The 17,638-nt window shown below is 42.7% G+C and overlaps 1 protein-coding gene and 1 long non-coding RNA gene across 2 annotated transcripts in view; one reads left to right on the top strand and one right to left on the bottom strand.

Annotated features, from left to right (window-relative positions):
- The window catches only part of LOC120769209, a 210,208-nt gene that overhangs the window by 26,201 nt on the left and 166,369 nt on the right, over window positions 1-17,638 (top strand). The window contains exon 3 of the long non-coding RNA XR_005704829.1: window positions 8,778-8,876. This is a non-coding gene — a long non-coding RNA (uncharacterized LOC120769209). The remainder of the gene's footprint in view (window positions 1-8,777; window positions 8,877-17,638) is intronic.
- Window positions 1-17,638, bottom strand: part of LOC120769207 — a 132,797-nt gene that overhangs the window by 26,155 nt on the left and 89,004 nt on the right. The window contains 17 exon segments of the mRNA XM_040096101.1: window positions 32-985; window positions 1,043-1,747; window positions 1,816-2,127; window positions 2,191-2,838; window positions 2,900-3,205; window positions 3,281-3,577; window positions 3,655-3,990; window positions 4,057-4,374; window positions 4,454-5,101; window positions 5,169-5,474; window positions 5,538-5,834; window positions 5,901-6,242; window positions 6,308-6,625; window positions 6,732-7,058; window positions 12,094-15,288; window positions 15,375-16,970; window positions 17,159-17,479. Coding sequence (XP_039952035.1) covers window positions 32-985; window positions 1,043-1,747; window positions 1,816-2,127; window positions 2,191-2,838; window positions 2,900-3,205; window positions 3,281-3,577; window positions 3,655-3,990; window positions 4,057-4,374; window positions 4,454-5,101; window positions 5,169-5,474; window positions 5,538-5,834; window positions 5,901-6,242; window positions 6,308-6,625; window positions 6,732-7,058; window positions 12,094-15,288; window positions 15,375-16,970; window positions 17,159-17,479 — 11,226 coding nt within the window.

The following is a 17,638-nucleotide window of genomic DNA, read 5'->3' as shown; positions in this document are numbered from 1 at the left end:
ACTACATTCACACATATGATATTTGGCTTACGTTGTTTCTCCACTTGGCAAGAACGATATGGATCGCCACTATAGCCAGGTACACAATTACAGGTTGGCACATGATTTAGTACTGAACAAATGGCATTCTGTCCACAAGTGCCCGGACAAGGATCGCGACATTTCATATTTTGACAAGCCATATTGGAAGCACAATCGGAATTCAACATACATTCGGGTCTACAGCCTTCGTAAGGATTTCCAAAGTATTCCGGAAGGCATTGGCATGAACCAGCGTCATTACGTTGCATGCATCGTGCATTTGGACCGCATGGACTTGGATTGCAAGGATCGATGTGATCCAATTGCGGTATCTTGCTTTCCACACATTGTATGAATGGATCTCCTTCAAAGCCGGCTGGACAATAACAGCTTGGAGTGTGTGAAAGCACACGACACAAAGCGCTGTTGCCACATAAACCTGGGCAAGGATCTTTGCATTTTTGATTAATACACGCTAAATTGGTGTTGCATTCTGAGCTGGTTACGCATTCTGGTCGACAATTTGGAGGCGCACCGATATAGTCAGCTAAGCAAGTACACGAAGGCGTGTCGCCAACAGCGCGGCATTCCGAGTATGGACCACATGGCGATGGAACACAAGGTTGACTCGGTGGACGTGGTTCGGGTGTGTCTAAAATCGGTTGACAACTAACAAACGGATTGCCAGAATATCTGTCTGGACAACGGCAGAACGGTATATGATTGGCAACATGACAAAGGGCATTGTTGCCACAAACGCCAGGACACGGATCGGAACATCTTTGATTGAGACAACCTTGATTAAGCGGACACTCGGAATTGATTGTGCATTCCGGCCTACAAAACGGTGGACTACCGACAAAGGATGCAATGCAAGAGCACACAGCTTGTTGGTTTACCTCACGGCACTGACTATTTGGACCGCAAGGCGAGGGCTGGCAAGGATTTTGTGGTACATCCAATTCTGCAAAATTATGAACATGAAGGAATACTGAAACGACGCAAACTTTTCTAATCTTACTCGGTATAGGTGAGCATTGTACGAAAGCGTTGCCTTCCATGCCGTCGGGACAGCGACAAATTGGTATATGATTCATGACTTCGCAGATGGCATTAGAAGCGCAGGTTCCTGGACAAGGATCAACACATTTGTGTCGTACACAAGAGCGATCTCTAGCGCAATCGGTATGCAATACACATTCTGGCCTACAGCCTGTGTAAGGATCTCCATTATATTCGGGTATACATGTGCACTGACCATTGTTACATTTTGCGTTAGGGCCGCATGGTGAGGGTATACATGGGTCGTCTTGAGGTACAACTTCAACTGCACAAAAAATACGGGTTTTACTAGAGGCACCTTTTAATCTAACTACTGACTTACTTCTTGGCGGTGGTAACGGATTGCAGACAGTGAACGGATTACCAGTGTAACCGGTTTGGCATGTACAAATTGGTGTGTGACTAATCACATTGCACAATGCGCTAATGCCACAAGAACCTGGACATGGGTCTCGACATTTCTGATTTATACAGGCTTGATGGCTTGGACACTCTGAGTTCAGACTACATTCCGGACGGCAAGTGGGTGGAGCACCAAGGAAATTTGGTAGGCAGGAGCATGATGGTGAGCCGTTAATATCGCGGCACTGTGAGTTTGGTCCACACGGTGATGGCACGCAAGGATCTTGTGGTTGACGTTGTGGCGGTGGTGATGAAACCGGTGCTAGTGAAGAATAATTCGGTGACGTGAAAACATTTTCATTGTTGAAGGGTTAAATGTTGTAATCTTACTTATAATTCGGAAGCAACGTACGAAGGCGTCGCCGGTGAATCCATTGTTACATGTGCAGATAGGGCTGTGGTTTCTTACGCGACACTCTGCATTCTGTCCACAGACGCCCGGACAGGGATCTACACATTTGCGATTGATACAAGCTTTTTCAGTAGCACATTCAGAGCTGGATGTACATTCAGGTCGACATGCTGGTGGACTACCGACATACTCTGGCAAACAAGAACATACTCCTTGACCGTTTACTTCGCGACATTTTGAGTTTGGACCACAAGGCGAAGGTTGACAGGGATTAACGTATACTTTGGGAGCTATAAATATGAATTGGATTTGAAGAAACACTGTTTCGGCAATTAACTTCAAAAAAGGCTTACGTTCTTCTTGTACTATTTGGCAGAGGCGATAAGGATCACCATTGTAGCCGGGATAGCATTCGCAGGAAGGTAAATGATTTATTACTTGACATACTGCATTTGTACCACAAGTGCCGGGACAAGGATCAGCGCATTTCTGATTTTGACAAGCTTTATTCGATGGACAATCTGAGTTCAGGACACATTCTGGACGACAACCTTCGTATGGGTTACCGAAGTACTCTGGTAAGCATTGGCAAGAACCTGCGTTGTCGCGTTCTTCACATTTAGCATTGATACCGCATGGACTGGGATTGCATGGTCGCAGTACTTCGATCGGTTCTGCTCGTACTGGGTTACATTGTGAAAATGGATCTCCAGTAAAGCCTTCTTGACAGAGACACATGGGTGTGTGACTGAAGACACGACAATTGGCATTTGAGCCACACAGTCCAGGACAGGGATCTTTGCATTTTTGATTTATACATGCTTGTGTAGATGGGCATTCTGAATTTGAAACACATTCAGGGCGACAATTTGGTGGTGATCCTGTAAAATCTGGCAAACATGAACATGACGGGGAGTCACCTGAAACGCGACATTCGGAATTAGGTCCGCAAGGCGAGGGCACACAAGGATTGGCGGGTGTAGCATCACGTATTGGAGCAACTATTTTTTAAAAACCAGCAAGTTAGGAAAATACTTATATTTGAGAATGAGCTCAGCTTACTTATTTCCTGGCAACGCACAAATGGATTTCCTGTCATTTGAGCGCGACAAGTACAGAATGGATTATGATTGACAACGTTGCAAACTGCATTAAAGCCACAGGTTCCAGGACAAGGATCGCGGCACTTAGAGTTCTGACATGCCTGATCCGGCGGACAATCAGAGTTCGTTGTACATTCCGGTCTACACTGTGGTGGACTACCAATGAAGTCCGGTAAGCAGGAGCACACGCCTACATTTTGAAGTTCGCGGCATTGACTGTTAGGGCCACACGGTGATGGTTGACAAGGATTTATTGGAACTGGTTCTATTGGGCGAATATAACAGTTGAGAAAACGTTCGGGAAAAGAGATAGATAAATTAAATTTACTTTCAATTACGCGACACTCAAAGAAGGCGTTGCCCGACATATTGTCCGGACAGTGACACATGGGCACGTGGCTATTGACAATACAAATAGCGTTGGTTCCGCAAGTTCCGGGACAAGGGTCGATACATTTATTGCGCACGCAAGCGCGATCACGAGCACAATCTGAATTAAGTACACATTCCGGACGACAGCCTACGTAAGGATCACCTTGGTATTCAGGAATACATGTGCATTGTCCATTGTTACATTGGGCATTGGGTCCACATGGTGATGGCACACATGGATCATCACGTACTGGTGGTTGAGTTGCTGTTGTGAAAGCATATATGTATTTGTATAAGTCACTATTGTGTTCTCAGCATAATTATATTTCAATGAAGTCTTACGTTCTGGTGGTTTGGGGCTGCAGTTGATAAATGGATTTCCAACATAGTCGTCTATGCACAGACAAGTTGGCGTATGGTTCATTACACGACAAACTGTATTTAGACCACAAGCACCCGGGCAGGGATCGCGACATTTCTGATTGATGCAAGCCTGTTGACTTGGACATTCTGAGTTGATGGTGCATTCTGGACGACAGTTGGGTGGCTGACCAATAAAAGTAGCTAAACAAGAACATGATGGTACCCCGTTTACATTGCGACATTCTGCATTAGGACCACAGGGCGATGGAAGGCAAGGGTCACGAATCTCTTCGCGTTCAATTTCGATTGGTGGCGCTAAAATAAATATAAACATACTCTCATTGTGAATAAGTTCGGGTTGTAACATGTGGAATAGCTCACGTGGTATAGGATAACATCTGGTGAATGCATCGCCGGTAAATCCATTATTGCAAGTACAAATTGGACTATGATTCCTAACGCGACATTGAGCATTGCTGCCACAGGGGTCAGCAGCGCATGGATCTACGCACTTCTGATTGAAGCAAGCCCTATCTGTGGCGCATTCTGACGAAATTGTGCACTCGGGACGACAAGCGGGTGGTGTACCAATAAATTCTGGTAGACAAGAGCACACAGCCACATCATTTGATTCGCGACATTGAGAGTTTGGTCCGCATGGCGATGGTTGACATGGGTTTACGTATTCCGTACGTAAAGCTATATTACCACAAAGGCAAATCAAATAGTTAGAATTGTTGCATAACAAATACTTATTTAAAAGACGAAAGATTCTTACGTTCAATTGGTCGAGTGCACACGCGATATGGATCACCCGTGTAGCCCGTAATGCATGTACAAGAAGGCAAATGATTGACAACTTGGCAATCGGCATTCTGACCACAAGTACCCGGACAAGGATCCTGGCACTTCTGCTGTTGGCATGCCTTATTCGATGGGCAGTCGGAATTCATTACGCATTCGGGCCGACAACCCTCGTAGGGGTTACCGAAATATTCAGGCAAACAAGCGCATGAACCAGCGCCATTACGTTCGCGACAAACTGCATTGGGGCCACATGGGCTCGGACTGCAGGGTGTGCGTACCTCGACCGCATCTCGCTCGGGTGGTAGATTACATTGCACAAATGGATCGCCAGTATAGCCGACTACACAAGTACATTGTACTGCATGGCTAACCACACGGCATTCCGCATTGACGCCACAACGACCCGGACATGGATCAACACATTTCTGATTTATACAAGCCAAGCTGCTGGCACAATCAGAGCTCGTGACACATTCTGGACGACAATTAGGTGGACGACCTATATAAGATTCAAGACATGAGCACGATGGCGCTTCGCCAATGGGGCGACACTGAGCATATGGTCCGCATGGTGATGGACGACAAGGATCTGTTGGCACAACGTCGCGTGGTGGTTCAACTATACAAAAATATAAAAGAAAATTGTAACTTCTCGGAAAACGATGTTTTTACGATGAATTTCTTACTTATCGGTTGACAGCGAATGAACGGATTACCGCTGAAACGAGGTGGACACGTGCAGAATGGGCTGTGATTGACAACAGTACATTTGGCACCGATACCGCAAGTACCAGGGCATGGATCACCACATTTTTGATTAAGGCAAGCCTGTGTAGGTGCACAATCGGAATTCGATACACACTCAGGACGGCAAGTTGGTGGACTACCTATGAAGTTTGGCAGACAAGAACAAACTGCTTGTTGGTTGACCTCACGACATTGTGAGTTTGGTCCACACGGCGAAGGATGGCAAGGGTTTGTATTTACGATTTCTAGCAATAAACAATTACAATTAATATCGCGAAGAAATTAAACACTTGTGTATGAGAGCTTACTTGGCGCCGGACTACAACGAATGAATGCACTTCCGACAGTACCATCGGGGCATCTGCACATAGGTATATGGTTTATAACATCACAAATGGCGTTTTCGCCACAAGTGCCTGGACATGGATTAGCACATTTGCTGCGCAAGCACGCCTTATCACGTGGACAGTCCGTATTCAAGACACATTCTGGACGACAGCCTGTGTACGGATCACCATGATATTCTGGCAGACAAGTACAAATGCCATTGTTGCATTGAGCATTTGCGCCACACGGCGAAGGATGACATGGATCGACAGGTTCATCTAAGAAAATAGACAGTAGTTTGTAAGGCGAATGTTTTATGAACTGCGCTGCGAAATCGTGCTTACTGATAATAGGTTCTGGTGGTAAGGGACGGCAGTTGCTGAATGGATCGCCCGTATAACCATTGGGACATGTGCAAATCGGTGTATGATTGACAACACTACACTCTGCGGAAAAGCCGCAAGAGCCCGGACAAGGATCGATACATTTTTCACGTATGCAAGCTCTATTCGAAGGACACTCAGCGCTGATGGTACACTCCGGATGACAATTTGGTGGCGCGCCAATATAACTCTGCAGACAGGAACAGGATGGTACGCCGTTGATGTTGCGACACTCACTATACGGACCGCAGGGCGAGGGTACACAAGGATCGCGCTCGACGTGTGAAATGGCTGGTGGGGCAGCTAATGCAAGGAAAACAAAAATCAGTAGGACCATACTAACGGCAGTAGGTTGCATTAACGCTTACGTGGTATGGGATAACAACGTGTGAAAGCATCACCGGTAAAACCGTTGCGGCACTGACACAACGGACTATGATTGCGCACGCGGCATTCTGCATTCGTGCCACAAGTGCCGGGACAAGGATCCTGACAACGTTGATTGATGCATGCCTTATCATAGGCACATTCAGTGCTAAGCACACATTCCGGACGACAATTTGGCGGTACGCCGATATAACGTTCCAAACATGAACACACCGCCTGACCATTAAGTTCGCGACACTGTGAATTCGGACCGCAAGGTGAAGGTTGACAAGGGTTTGTAGGTGGCTCTTGACGTATCGCTATTTAAACGGCAGTTGGAATGTAGCAAGGAATAAACAAAAAAAGGACAAAAAGTAAATCAGTAAATTGTATTTTCGGGTACGCAGCGTGCATTATGTTGCTTACGTGCTAGCGGCTCCACATGACAATAACGATACGGATCGCCCGTATAACCGATGCGGCACATACATGTCGGCACATGATTCGTGACGCTGCATTCAGCGTTCGTGCCACATGTGCCCGGACATGGATCGCGACATTTCTGTTGTGTGCACGCCTGCTGTGTCGGACAATCTGAATTGCGTACACATTCGGGTCGACACGATTGATACGGATCGCCAAAGTAGTCGGGTAGACATTGACACGAGCCAATGCCGTTACGATCGCGACAAATTGCATTCGAGCCGCAAGGATTCGGCTCGCACGGTGTAACTTGTTCGTGTACGATACGCTCTGTGTTGGAGAGAAAGAGAGTTGAAGAGAAAAAGAGAGTCGAAAAAGTTGTATTAGCAAGGTTTGACATGTGTGCTTTGTAAAATATGTCATTAGTAAAGTCAACACACCTTTTGCGTGGGAGTTGAGCAGCATTTTGCGCTGTTGCCGATTTTTACTTTTTTCCATTTCCACAGCCAAATTTTGTGTTTTTGTTTTATTAGTTTGTTTTTTAACTTTTGCTTGCGTTCAACGACAGCGGTGAGATTAGAGCACGTTAGATAAATTTGCATATTTGCCAGCACACACATACACTACTGCGACAACAACAAATTGCATGTGGTGGGCGTTAATACTGTTACACTGTTACGTTTACATTAACGGTGATTACGTTTAACGGTTAACTTAGTTGCTATAGTTAAAAAGTACGATTGTTAGACAACGTTTAGCGGTGCGCTCACACATACAAACAAACAGTTGCATGTGTGTTTAACGGTTAAACTTAACAAAATAACAGTTATGCGTGTGTATGGGTGCAACACTGCGGCTGCGTGCAGTTTTATTGCTAGTAAAACTTTTTTTGGTGTTTTTGTTATTTTTTTTCCTTTTGGTTAATTTATTTTTTTTTCGCTTTTGGTTAATTTTTTTTTTTTTGCTTTTGGTTAATTTTTTTTCTTTTGGTTATAATATTACTATTATTTGTGTTTGGTTTTGGTTAAAAATGCGTACGTGTATGAGTGCGTATGAATGTGCGCGTGTATTTTAGCGGCGTGTAATGCAAATTTCGAGTTCGAAATTCGCTTGTTTACTTTATAAATATTTATTTAATAATTTGTTTTTGCAATAAAACGCATTTGTGTTTAGTTTCCAATTTCGGATGTATTTTTATTAAAAATTCGCTTCTTTAAATAATTTTGAATGCATATTAGATAAAGCTTGACAAACTTATACTAGCTTATACAGTTAGACTGGTTATAAAAGGGTGTTAGAAATGCAGTTATCCAGCGTTGAGTAAAAGCGACGTTGAGCAGACAACAACAAACAATTTTGGGGCCGTTGAGTTTTTTGCAACAACAAAATTAGGTTAGCTTGGGTTAGGGTGGTAGGCAAGACAAAACAAAAATAAAACACAACAACAATGTTGTACAAACAATGCAGTATTCGACGGCGTTGACAGACTTAGTAGGTGGGTATGCTATTTCTTATATTGTAAGTGTATCAGGTGTTTGTGGGTATTAGGGTCAGCCAATTTTGTATAGCTTACGTTTTAGTTTGGGGTTAAAATAAGCACTTTTCTTAGTTTGCGGTAAAATTTTGTGTTTCATTTTGTTTTGGTTTTGTTTTTAACATTTTTGGGGGTTTTTGCAATTCAGGGGCGACTACTTAGCAGTTTTGTTTTTCTTGTTTAAAAAGCATTTCATTAATTTGTTTCATGCTTCCAGCAACAAAAACAATATATAATTGCAATAACAAAGCATATAAATAATTCCAATCTGCTTAAAAACTAAATAAGGCGGGGTTAAGGCATATAATGGTAAGCAGTTGGCAAATTATATGAGGCAAGGCGTGATTTTCCTTTTTTTCGTTTTTGTTTGAGGCGAGTAAGGCGTTTAGCAAGTTGGCACCGTGTATAAATAAGCAATAATATTAAAGGCATTTTTATTTCATTTATAAAAGCATTTTTTAATAAATATATAGTAATAAAAATTTTAATAATTGTAAAAACAATGTCTTTTACAGCTGTCACACACTTTCAAAGACGAAACAAATTCGGACAGTTCGTACGAGATTTGCGCCTGTTGAAATCTGCATTTTGCCGCTGCGTTGCTGGCGTGTGTGGTGAGTAGTAACACGTGACACATACATACATACATATAAATATTTGCATGAATTGATATTTTGCTTGTATTGCAATGCAACGTGTTTGACAGTGTAAAAAACATGATTTTTATTTGTTGGTGTAAAAATGTGGTACAAATCAGAACAGTTGCTGTGCGCGCGCGTTTCTTGAACATTCAACATTTGTGGTGCTCAAATGAACATTAAATAATTATATTAAAAACATACATTTTGCCGTGCGTAACAGGAATACATACAAACAGACACAAAAGTGTGTAAAACAAATTTTTACAAATAATTAAAAAAATGCGTTTTTTAAATTCATTAAATTTTAAAATAATTTTTATATTATTTTTTTTTCTTAAATATTTTTTAAATAATTTTCTTTAATAATTTTTTTAATAATTTTTTTTCTAAAAACATTTTCTATTATTTTTTTTTGCGAAGTTACCACTAAACAGCAGTTTTAGCTTTTAAGTGATGCTAAGAATGGGAAGACTAGTTCTTTTTTTACTAAGTGATCCTATAACTGTATTTTTAGCTCTTAACTGAATTTTTTAATTTAAATTTTTTAAATTATATTTTCTTTTATAATTTTTTTTTAATTAACTACTTTTTTTTGTAATAATGTTTTTATAATTTTGTTCTCCTAAAAACATTTTCTATACATTTTTTTGCGAAGCTACCCCTAATCAGCATTTTTAGTTTTTAACTGAAAATAAGTATGGGAAGATTAACCGATTTTAGCACAGATGGCAACATTTAAATGTAAATCTAATAGTTTGAGATAATGGTATTTTTATTGTCCAACAAAACAAATACTTAAAGAGAGTTCTTTCAAAAATAACCATATGTATCTTCAATTATACCATCACTTCAAGTTCCATCTAAAACAAAAAAAAAAATAAATTTAACTTCGGCTGCACCGAAACTATAAACCCTTCACAAATACAAAAAACTTCTTGAAGTTAAATCACCACCCATTGCAGACTAAGAGCTGGAGTTGCCGAGTGACCCTTGCGCTGCTTCGTTCTAGATATTATAACAGGTTAAACTCCTACTTAGCCAGAGTAGACCCTGACTGTAAATCAAATATATGTCCAGCTAACCCTACTCATCTGACACCTTTCTCCGTTTGGTTAGACGTCGTCGAAACAGCACGTTTCCTGGGTCTACCGTTGGATGACGTCGAAACAACATATCTAAAAAGTTAAAAGTTTCTGAAGATATGTCCTCCAAATAAAAAGTTATCTATACAAGTGCTTGATTCTGATAGTTCAGAGTTTATTAGCAAGTTCCACAAAATAAATAACTTATTTCTATCCAAGTAGGCGAAATTTCAGATCCATATCTCAAAAACTGAGGGACTAGTTGGCGTATATACATATATAGGGACTTAGCTAAATCGATTCAGCTCGTCAGGCTGATCATCTATATAAATATTTTAAAGGGTCTCCGACGTTCCATTCTGGGTGTTACAAAAATCGTGGCAAACTTAAAATACCAGGGTATTACTCATATGAGACAGACCTACTATTGCTGTAATTATTATTGCAGTATAGAAATGAATTTTGCCCATGGGGAGTAAAAAGGTTTGAAATAGATTTTGTGCGGGTATAGAACCAGGTCTTTTGAAGTCCACTGTCATGACAATGGTTCACTTTAGAGAAAGGGAAAGGCCTAGAGTCGGTTGGCTACTGATTTTGTTATTATATCAAGATAGTTTATATATATTTAAACCCTCCTGCTTTGGTATTTTGTATCTCATAGTACTTCCATGTCAGATTTACTACCGTGAATGTTCGACAAAGATTATGACCTTACTTTGGCCTCAAAACCCTTCCACTTAACATATTCATGATATCTGTTGACGACATCTTCTACAATATACGCGAAATTCACGAATATACTATACTTTTGACAGCTTTTAGAGATTGAGAGACTCTAAAAAGGAGCTAAAAGCTGATAGTTTTCAGCTGAAAGTATTAACTTGGATTACAGAAGTATTCAAAAGTTAATATACTTAGAGAAACTCATCATCAAAAAGCTTCCACTGCAGTAAGCAGGCTGTTTGACAAATTAAACGACAATTATTACAATTTCGGTTATCAAAATTTAACCGGATTTCATCCGGCGAAAGACTGTCTGGTTGGCGATCTAACCTTGTTTGGATAGGTGAGTTTTAAATACAAATTCTAGCAATTAATTGTGCACTCTAAAGCAGCTTTAGTAGGAGAAATTTTCGGGTAATAGAAATTAAAGGATTCCACGTACGTTCATAACCCTTATACTATTCTATTGTCTAGTAGAGTTTATGAAAAAGCACACCTAAATCTAAAAGCACTTAATTTTTTGGTATTCTAAGTTCTTGGCAAAATCAAAAATATTGAAGAGAATAAGAGAACATATTGAGAGAGTGACTCACAGCTTTTTTCAAATATTCTGGCTGACGGCACGACTTGTTGATACCCTAGTTGTTTTTCGAGAACTTCGTAACCAAACTGAAAACGGTAACTTCGCAAATATTTAAATATTTTAGGAACTAAATTAAATTTTATTTTAAAACAAAGTATTATTTTTGATTTATTATGACTAACCACTTTAAAACAAATTAAGAACAAACAAAATTCTTTGGTGTAAGTGAGATCAGTGTCAATATTTTCAATAAATTTTCTCAGTGTAATTGCTAACGGTGCAAGTACACACATACATATATGTACGTACATACAAAACATATAAAAATGATCTGTTCTAATTCGTGTAAGCAATATGGATGGGTAGTTCTGAGCGAGAGACTTTCGATAAACCAAAAAAAACAAAAACATTTAAGAATGGCTTATTATCACACGAATAAAAGGTTTATAAAATCTTATTAAATACAAATTTTTTTTTTTTAATCTAATTAAATACTGAAATCGCTCAATTAAAAGATTTTTTAACAAATTTTTTCGCGAATGTGAAATGATTTAAGTAAACTATCTTTATTATTAAGCGAAAGTCTCACAAACAGAATGCTCCATTCAGGTATCAACCGTTATTTTGCGCGTGAATATAATGGTAATATATTTCGTTTTAATAAAAGCGCCCAGTTCTGCAAGTTAAATGGCATATTTGTTTGGCTTGTGCTTTAAAAATATAGCTATAACAATGTTAATAAAATCAAACGGTTGCGCCTGTCGTACTGACATATAAATGAATGAAACAAAAGTGGTCCTACCTTGTACAGGCTGGCAGCCGGTGAACGGATCACCAGTATATCCCACTTCACAAGTGCAAATCGGCATATGATTGGCCACATTGCAACGCGCGTTGAAGCCACACGAACCCACACATGGGTCTTCACATTTCTGACGTATACATGCCTTCGAAGGCGAACATTCCGGATTGATGGTACATTCTGGGCGACAATTTGGTGGTTTTCCCAAAAAGCTGACCGCACATGAGCAGGCGGGACTATCGCCGACAATCTTACATTCCGAGTTCGGGCCACATGGTGATGGTACGCAAGGATTTGTAGGTGGCTCAACGAGACGTTCTTCTTCATAACAACGTGTAAACGGATCGCCAGTATAGCCAGCATTGCATGTGCAAATCGGATTATGATTGATTACTTGACATCTGGCGAATTGACCACATGCGCCTGGACATGGATCGACACATTTCTTTTGTATGCATGCGGTTTGTAGTGAACACTCGGAGCTGACTATACATTCTGGCTTGCAGGTGGGTGGTGAGCCCAACATGCCTGGCTGACAGGCGCAGACAGCACCTTGTGCGGTTGTTTGACAAATACTGTTCGGGCCGCACGGATTTGGTTGACATGGATCTTTAGGTGTTGGTTCACGTATCTCAGGATGACAGTTGATGAACGGATCGCCGGTGTAACCCTTTGCACAGCTGCATATTGGTATATGATTGCTAACGTCACATTGAGCATTCTGGCCACAAGTGCCCGGACAAGGATCGACACATTTCTTATTGAGACAAGCACGATTAGGTGAACAGTCCGTGCTGAGCGTACATTCGGGGCGACATCCTACGTACGGGTCACCTTGATAGTCGCGTATGCAAGTGCAGATGCCATTGTCGCATTCAGCGTTGGCGCCACATGGTTGCAGATCACAAGGATCCTTTGAAACTGTGGGCGGTGTCTTGACTTCGATGATTTCTACGCATTGTGAGAATGGATCGCCGGTGTAGCCAGTGCGGCAAGTGCAGATGGCTAGATGATTTTGTATACGGCACTCGGAGTTGATGCCACACGTGCCTTCGCATGGATTACGGCATTTCTCTGCTATGCAAGATCTGTCCGATGGGCAATCTGTGTTGACGACACATTCGGGTCGGCAATTTGGTGGCACACCAATGTAATTTGACAGGCATGAACAAGATGGCTGATCGCCAATGGCACGACACTCCGCGTATAAGCCACACGGTGATGGGAAGCATGGATTCTTTGGTGTCTTAGGCTCGTCTTTCGGTGCGGGTAGTGGTGCTGGATAGCAACGCGAGAATGGATCGCCAGTCATATCTAGTGGACAACTGCAAATCGGATTGTGATTGATGACTTCACATTTTGCGTCCACGCCGCATGTGCCAGCACAAGGATTGGCGCATCTAAAGTTATGGCATGCCTTGTTTTGTGGACATTCTGTGTTGACTGTGCATTCTGGTTTACAATTTGGTGGTGCACCAATAAATGTATCCAAACAAGAACAGACAGCAAGGCTATTCGATACGCGACATTTGCTGTTCGGTCCACAAGGCGATGGCTGACATGGATTGCCTTGTGGTGGTGGCGGAATTGGCGTAACTTGGCGTTGACAGTTGGAGAATGGATCGCCAGTGTAACCATCATTACAAACACAGTTCGGAACATGATTAACGGCATAGCATTGCGCATTGGAGCCACATATGCCAGGACAAGGATCTTTACATTTGTTGCGTATGCAAGCCTTATCTGTTGGGCAGTCGGAGCTGAGTACACATTCGGGTCGACAACCGTCGTAAGGATTGCCTTGATAATCGTCAATACATTTGCATGAAGCTGCTCCGTTTCGCTCAATACATTCGGCATTAGGACCGCATGGCGAGGGTTCGCATGGTTTGACAGGCTCTTCAATAGCTGGGATGCATTGTACGAAAGCATTACCCGCAAAGCCGGTGGGACATGAGCAGGAAACAGTATGACTAATAACGCGACATTCAGCATTGGTTCCGCAAGAACCTGGACATGGATCACGGCATTTATTGTTGATACATGCTTGGCTGGATGGACAATCTGGGTTGATTATGCACTCAGGGCGACAATTTGGTGGTGAGCCGAAGAACTCTGGTAAGCACTGGCATGAAGGTCCGCTAGCACTGGCCTTGCAAATGGAATTGGGGCCGCATGGTGATGGTACGCAAGGATCACGTGGTGTGCCTGGATCCCGTTCCCTCGGTGGTTCAGGTGGTGGTAAATCTAGACAACGTTTGAATGGATCGCCAGTTTTACCGGGCGGGCAACCACAAATTGGGCTATGATTGATGACTTCACAACGTGCGTCAATGCCGCAAGAGCCCGCACATGGATCAGTACACTTTTTGTTAACACAAGCTTGCAGTGCTGAGCACTCACTAGACACTACACATTCAGGGCGACATTGTGGTGGGCTGCCGATGTATCCATCTAAACAAGAGCACACAGCATGACCGTTGATATCGCGACACTGACTGTTGGCGCCGCATGGTGATGGTGAACAAACCTGTTCTGGCCGTTCAATTACAACTTTAGGCTTGCAGCTACTAAACGGATCACCCTCGTAGTCAGAAACACATGAACAAATTGGTATATGGTTGAGTACTTCACAAACGGCATTAATGCCACAGGTGCCAGGACATGGGTCCACACATTTGTTACGCATGCAAGCTTTATCGCGTGCACAATCAGCAGAAAGTGTACATTCCGGACGGCAGCCATCATAGGGATTGCCTTGATAATTGTCTTGACAGCGGCATTCGCCATTGAAGCAATCTGCATTTGGTCCGCACGGATTTGGATCGCAAGGATCGTTTGGTGTTTTTGGTGTTTCCGTTACTGGTGGTATGGGACTGCAACGTATAAATGGATCGCCGGTGTAACCGTCAATACAATTGCAAATTGGTACATGATTGAGGACATGACATTTGGCTTCAAAGCCACATGAGCCTGGACATGGATCTCGGCACTTTTGATTGATGCAAGCTTCAGTTGGACCGCATTCAGAGTTGAGTACACACTCTGGACGACAGTTTGGTGGCGCGCCAATGAAATCTTGTAGACAAGAGCAAGCCGGACTACCACCGACAATTTGACATTTTGAATTTGGACCGCAAGGCGATGGTACACAGGATGGTGGACGTTCTGTTGGTTCAATATCGTGAATAATTGCTGTAAAAGAGGAATATAGACATAGAAGTTATTGAAAATATAAATTGGTAATGTATTTGTGACATGCTTCAGTTGTCTATACTCACGTATTTTCGAACATTGTACAAATGGATCACCGGTCATGCCACGTGGGCAAGTACAGATGGGGCTATGATTCTTCGTTGTGCAAATAGCTCGTATGCCGCAAGTATGTAAGCATGGATCAACACATTTGTTGTTTACACATGCGCGTTCTGGCGCACACTCCGAACTGACCACACACTCAGGGCGGCAATTGGGTGGTTGATTGATGAAACCAGATTTACATGAGCAGACAGCTTGGTCGTTTATGCTACGGCAGATACTATTTGGTCCACAAGGTGATGGTACGCATGGATTGATTGGCGGTGGCGGTGTAACTGGTATCTGTCTGCATTGGAAGAATGGATCTCCACTATAACCAGGTGGGCAGTTGCATGTCGGCACATGATTATCTACTGAGCAAATGGCAAATTCACCACAAATGTTCTCGCACGGGTCAACACATTTGAAGCGCACACATGCTTGGGCTGTTGAACAGTCATCATTAGCTTCACATTCTCGTCGACAACCGCGTTCTACATCGTAAGGATTACCCTCGAAGCCCTCATGACAATAACAAGCGCCAGCGCCATTACGCTCTCTGCACTCGGCATGCGGACCGCAGGGCGAAGGCTCACAGGGCGATGTGGGAGGTTGTTTTGGCAGTACTGGTTGTATTAGATCGCAACCCAATATTGGATCGCCTTCATAACCATCGGTACATGAGCAGATGGCATTATGTTGCACCACTTTGCAGAAAGCATTGTTGCCGCAAGAGCCGGGACAAGGATCGACGCAACGTTCATTTTGACATGACAGATTATTTGGACATTCATCATTGTTCGTGCATTCCGGACGGCAGTTTGGTGGACGACCCACATAGTTCGTTTGGCATGAGCAGGCGGCTTGTCCGCCAATTTCACGACACAAAGAGTTGGGACCACATGGTGAAGGTACGCATGGATTTTGTGGATCACGTACTGTTTCTTTCTCTTCAATGCATGATGTGAAGGGATCGCCAGTTAAACCAGGCGCACACGTACAAATAGGATTATGATTAACCACTTGACAGCGTGCATTGTTGCCGCACGCGCCACGACATGGGTCCGCACACTTCTGATTCAAACAAGCCCTATTCTGTGGACACTCCGAACTAACAACACATTCCGGCTTACAAGATGGTGGTGCGCCCACAAAACCATCGACGCAAGAGCACACAGCATGTCCATTAGATTCACGGCATTCACTATAGGGACCACATGGCGACGGTTGGCATGGATTCAGCGGTGTCAGCGTTGTTACTTCGATTACAGCGCACGAACGATGTGGATCACCGGTGTAACCATCGAAGCACATACAATTCGGCGCATGATTCAAGACACGACATTCGGCATTAATGCCACATACACCGGGACATGGATCTTGGCATTTATTATTGATGCAAGCACGTGAACGATCGCAGTCCGAATTTTGTACACATTCTGGGCGGCAGCCGCTATACGGATCACCAAAGTATTCAGGCAAACATGAGCAAGAACCAGCACCATTACGCTCACGACAAACTGCGTTTGCACCGCAGGGACTGGGATTGCATGGATTGCGTGGTGCCTCTGTTGGAGTCACTGTAAACAGGAAGAAAAAAATTGAGATGATGTGTAAAGTACTGTTGGAGCCATGAGAGCTGATAGCAGGACATCTGAGGCACTTGTTTATTCTTTTTGATTTACTTTAAAGAACTCTTTTTCCATTTTAAACTCTAAAATGCTCAAATGTCCTTCGAAAAAAATGAATATTGGTTGTAGATATATACTTTTTACAATGGCACAACCGGAGAAAGGATCTCCAGTATAGCCGATTTCACATTGGCACGTCGGATTGTGTTTAATAACTGTACATTGTGTATGTACACCGCAAGCGCCGATACAAGGATTTGTACATTTCTGATTAGTACAAGCTAAATCAGCTGGACAGTCTGAACTACTTAGACACTCGGGACGGCAATTAGGTGGTCGCCCCAAGTAGTTAGGCAAACAGGAGCATGCAGGTGAATCGCCAACTTCGACACATTTCGAGTTGGGTCCACATGGTGAAGGTACACAAGGATTACCAGGCTTAGGTACTGGCACGTCCACTACGTACATATACACAGGCAACAGGAAGATAGTTTTACATACAGGTAGATGAACAGTCAGCAGGCAGGCAGGCAGTGTTGGATAGGTTTTGTATACCGTAGTAGTGTTTTCATAGTTTGTTGATAGTAGGTTTTAGATGACATAGTAGTAGGTAGAGT

This window comes from Bactrocera tryoni, chromosome 2 (assembly GCF_016617805.1).
Source record: "Bactrocera tryoni isolate S06 chromosome 2, CSIRO_BtryS06_freeze2, whole genome shotgun sequence".
Lineage (NCBI taxonomy): Eukaryota > Metazoa > Arthropoda > Insecta > Diptera > Tephritidae > Bactrocera > Bactrocera tryoni.
The sequence above is the reverse complement of the archived record's forward strand: the minus strand, read 5'-3'. Positions and strand labels throughout refer to the sequence as shown.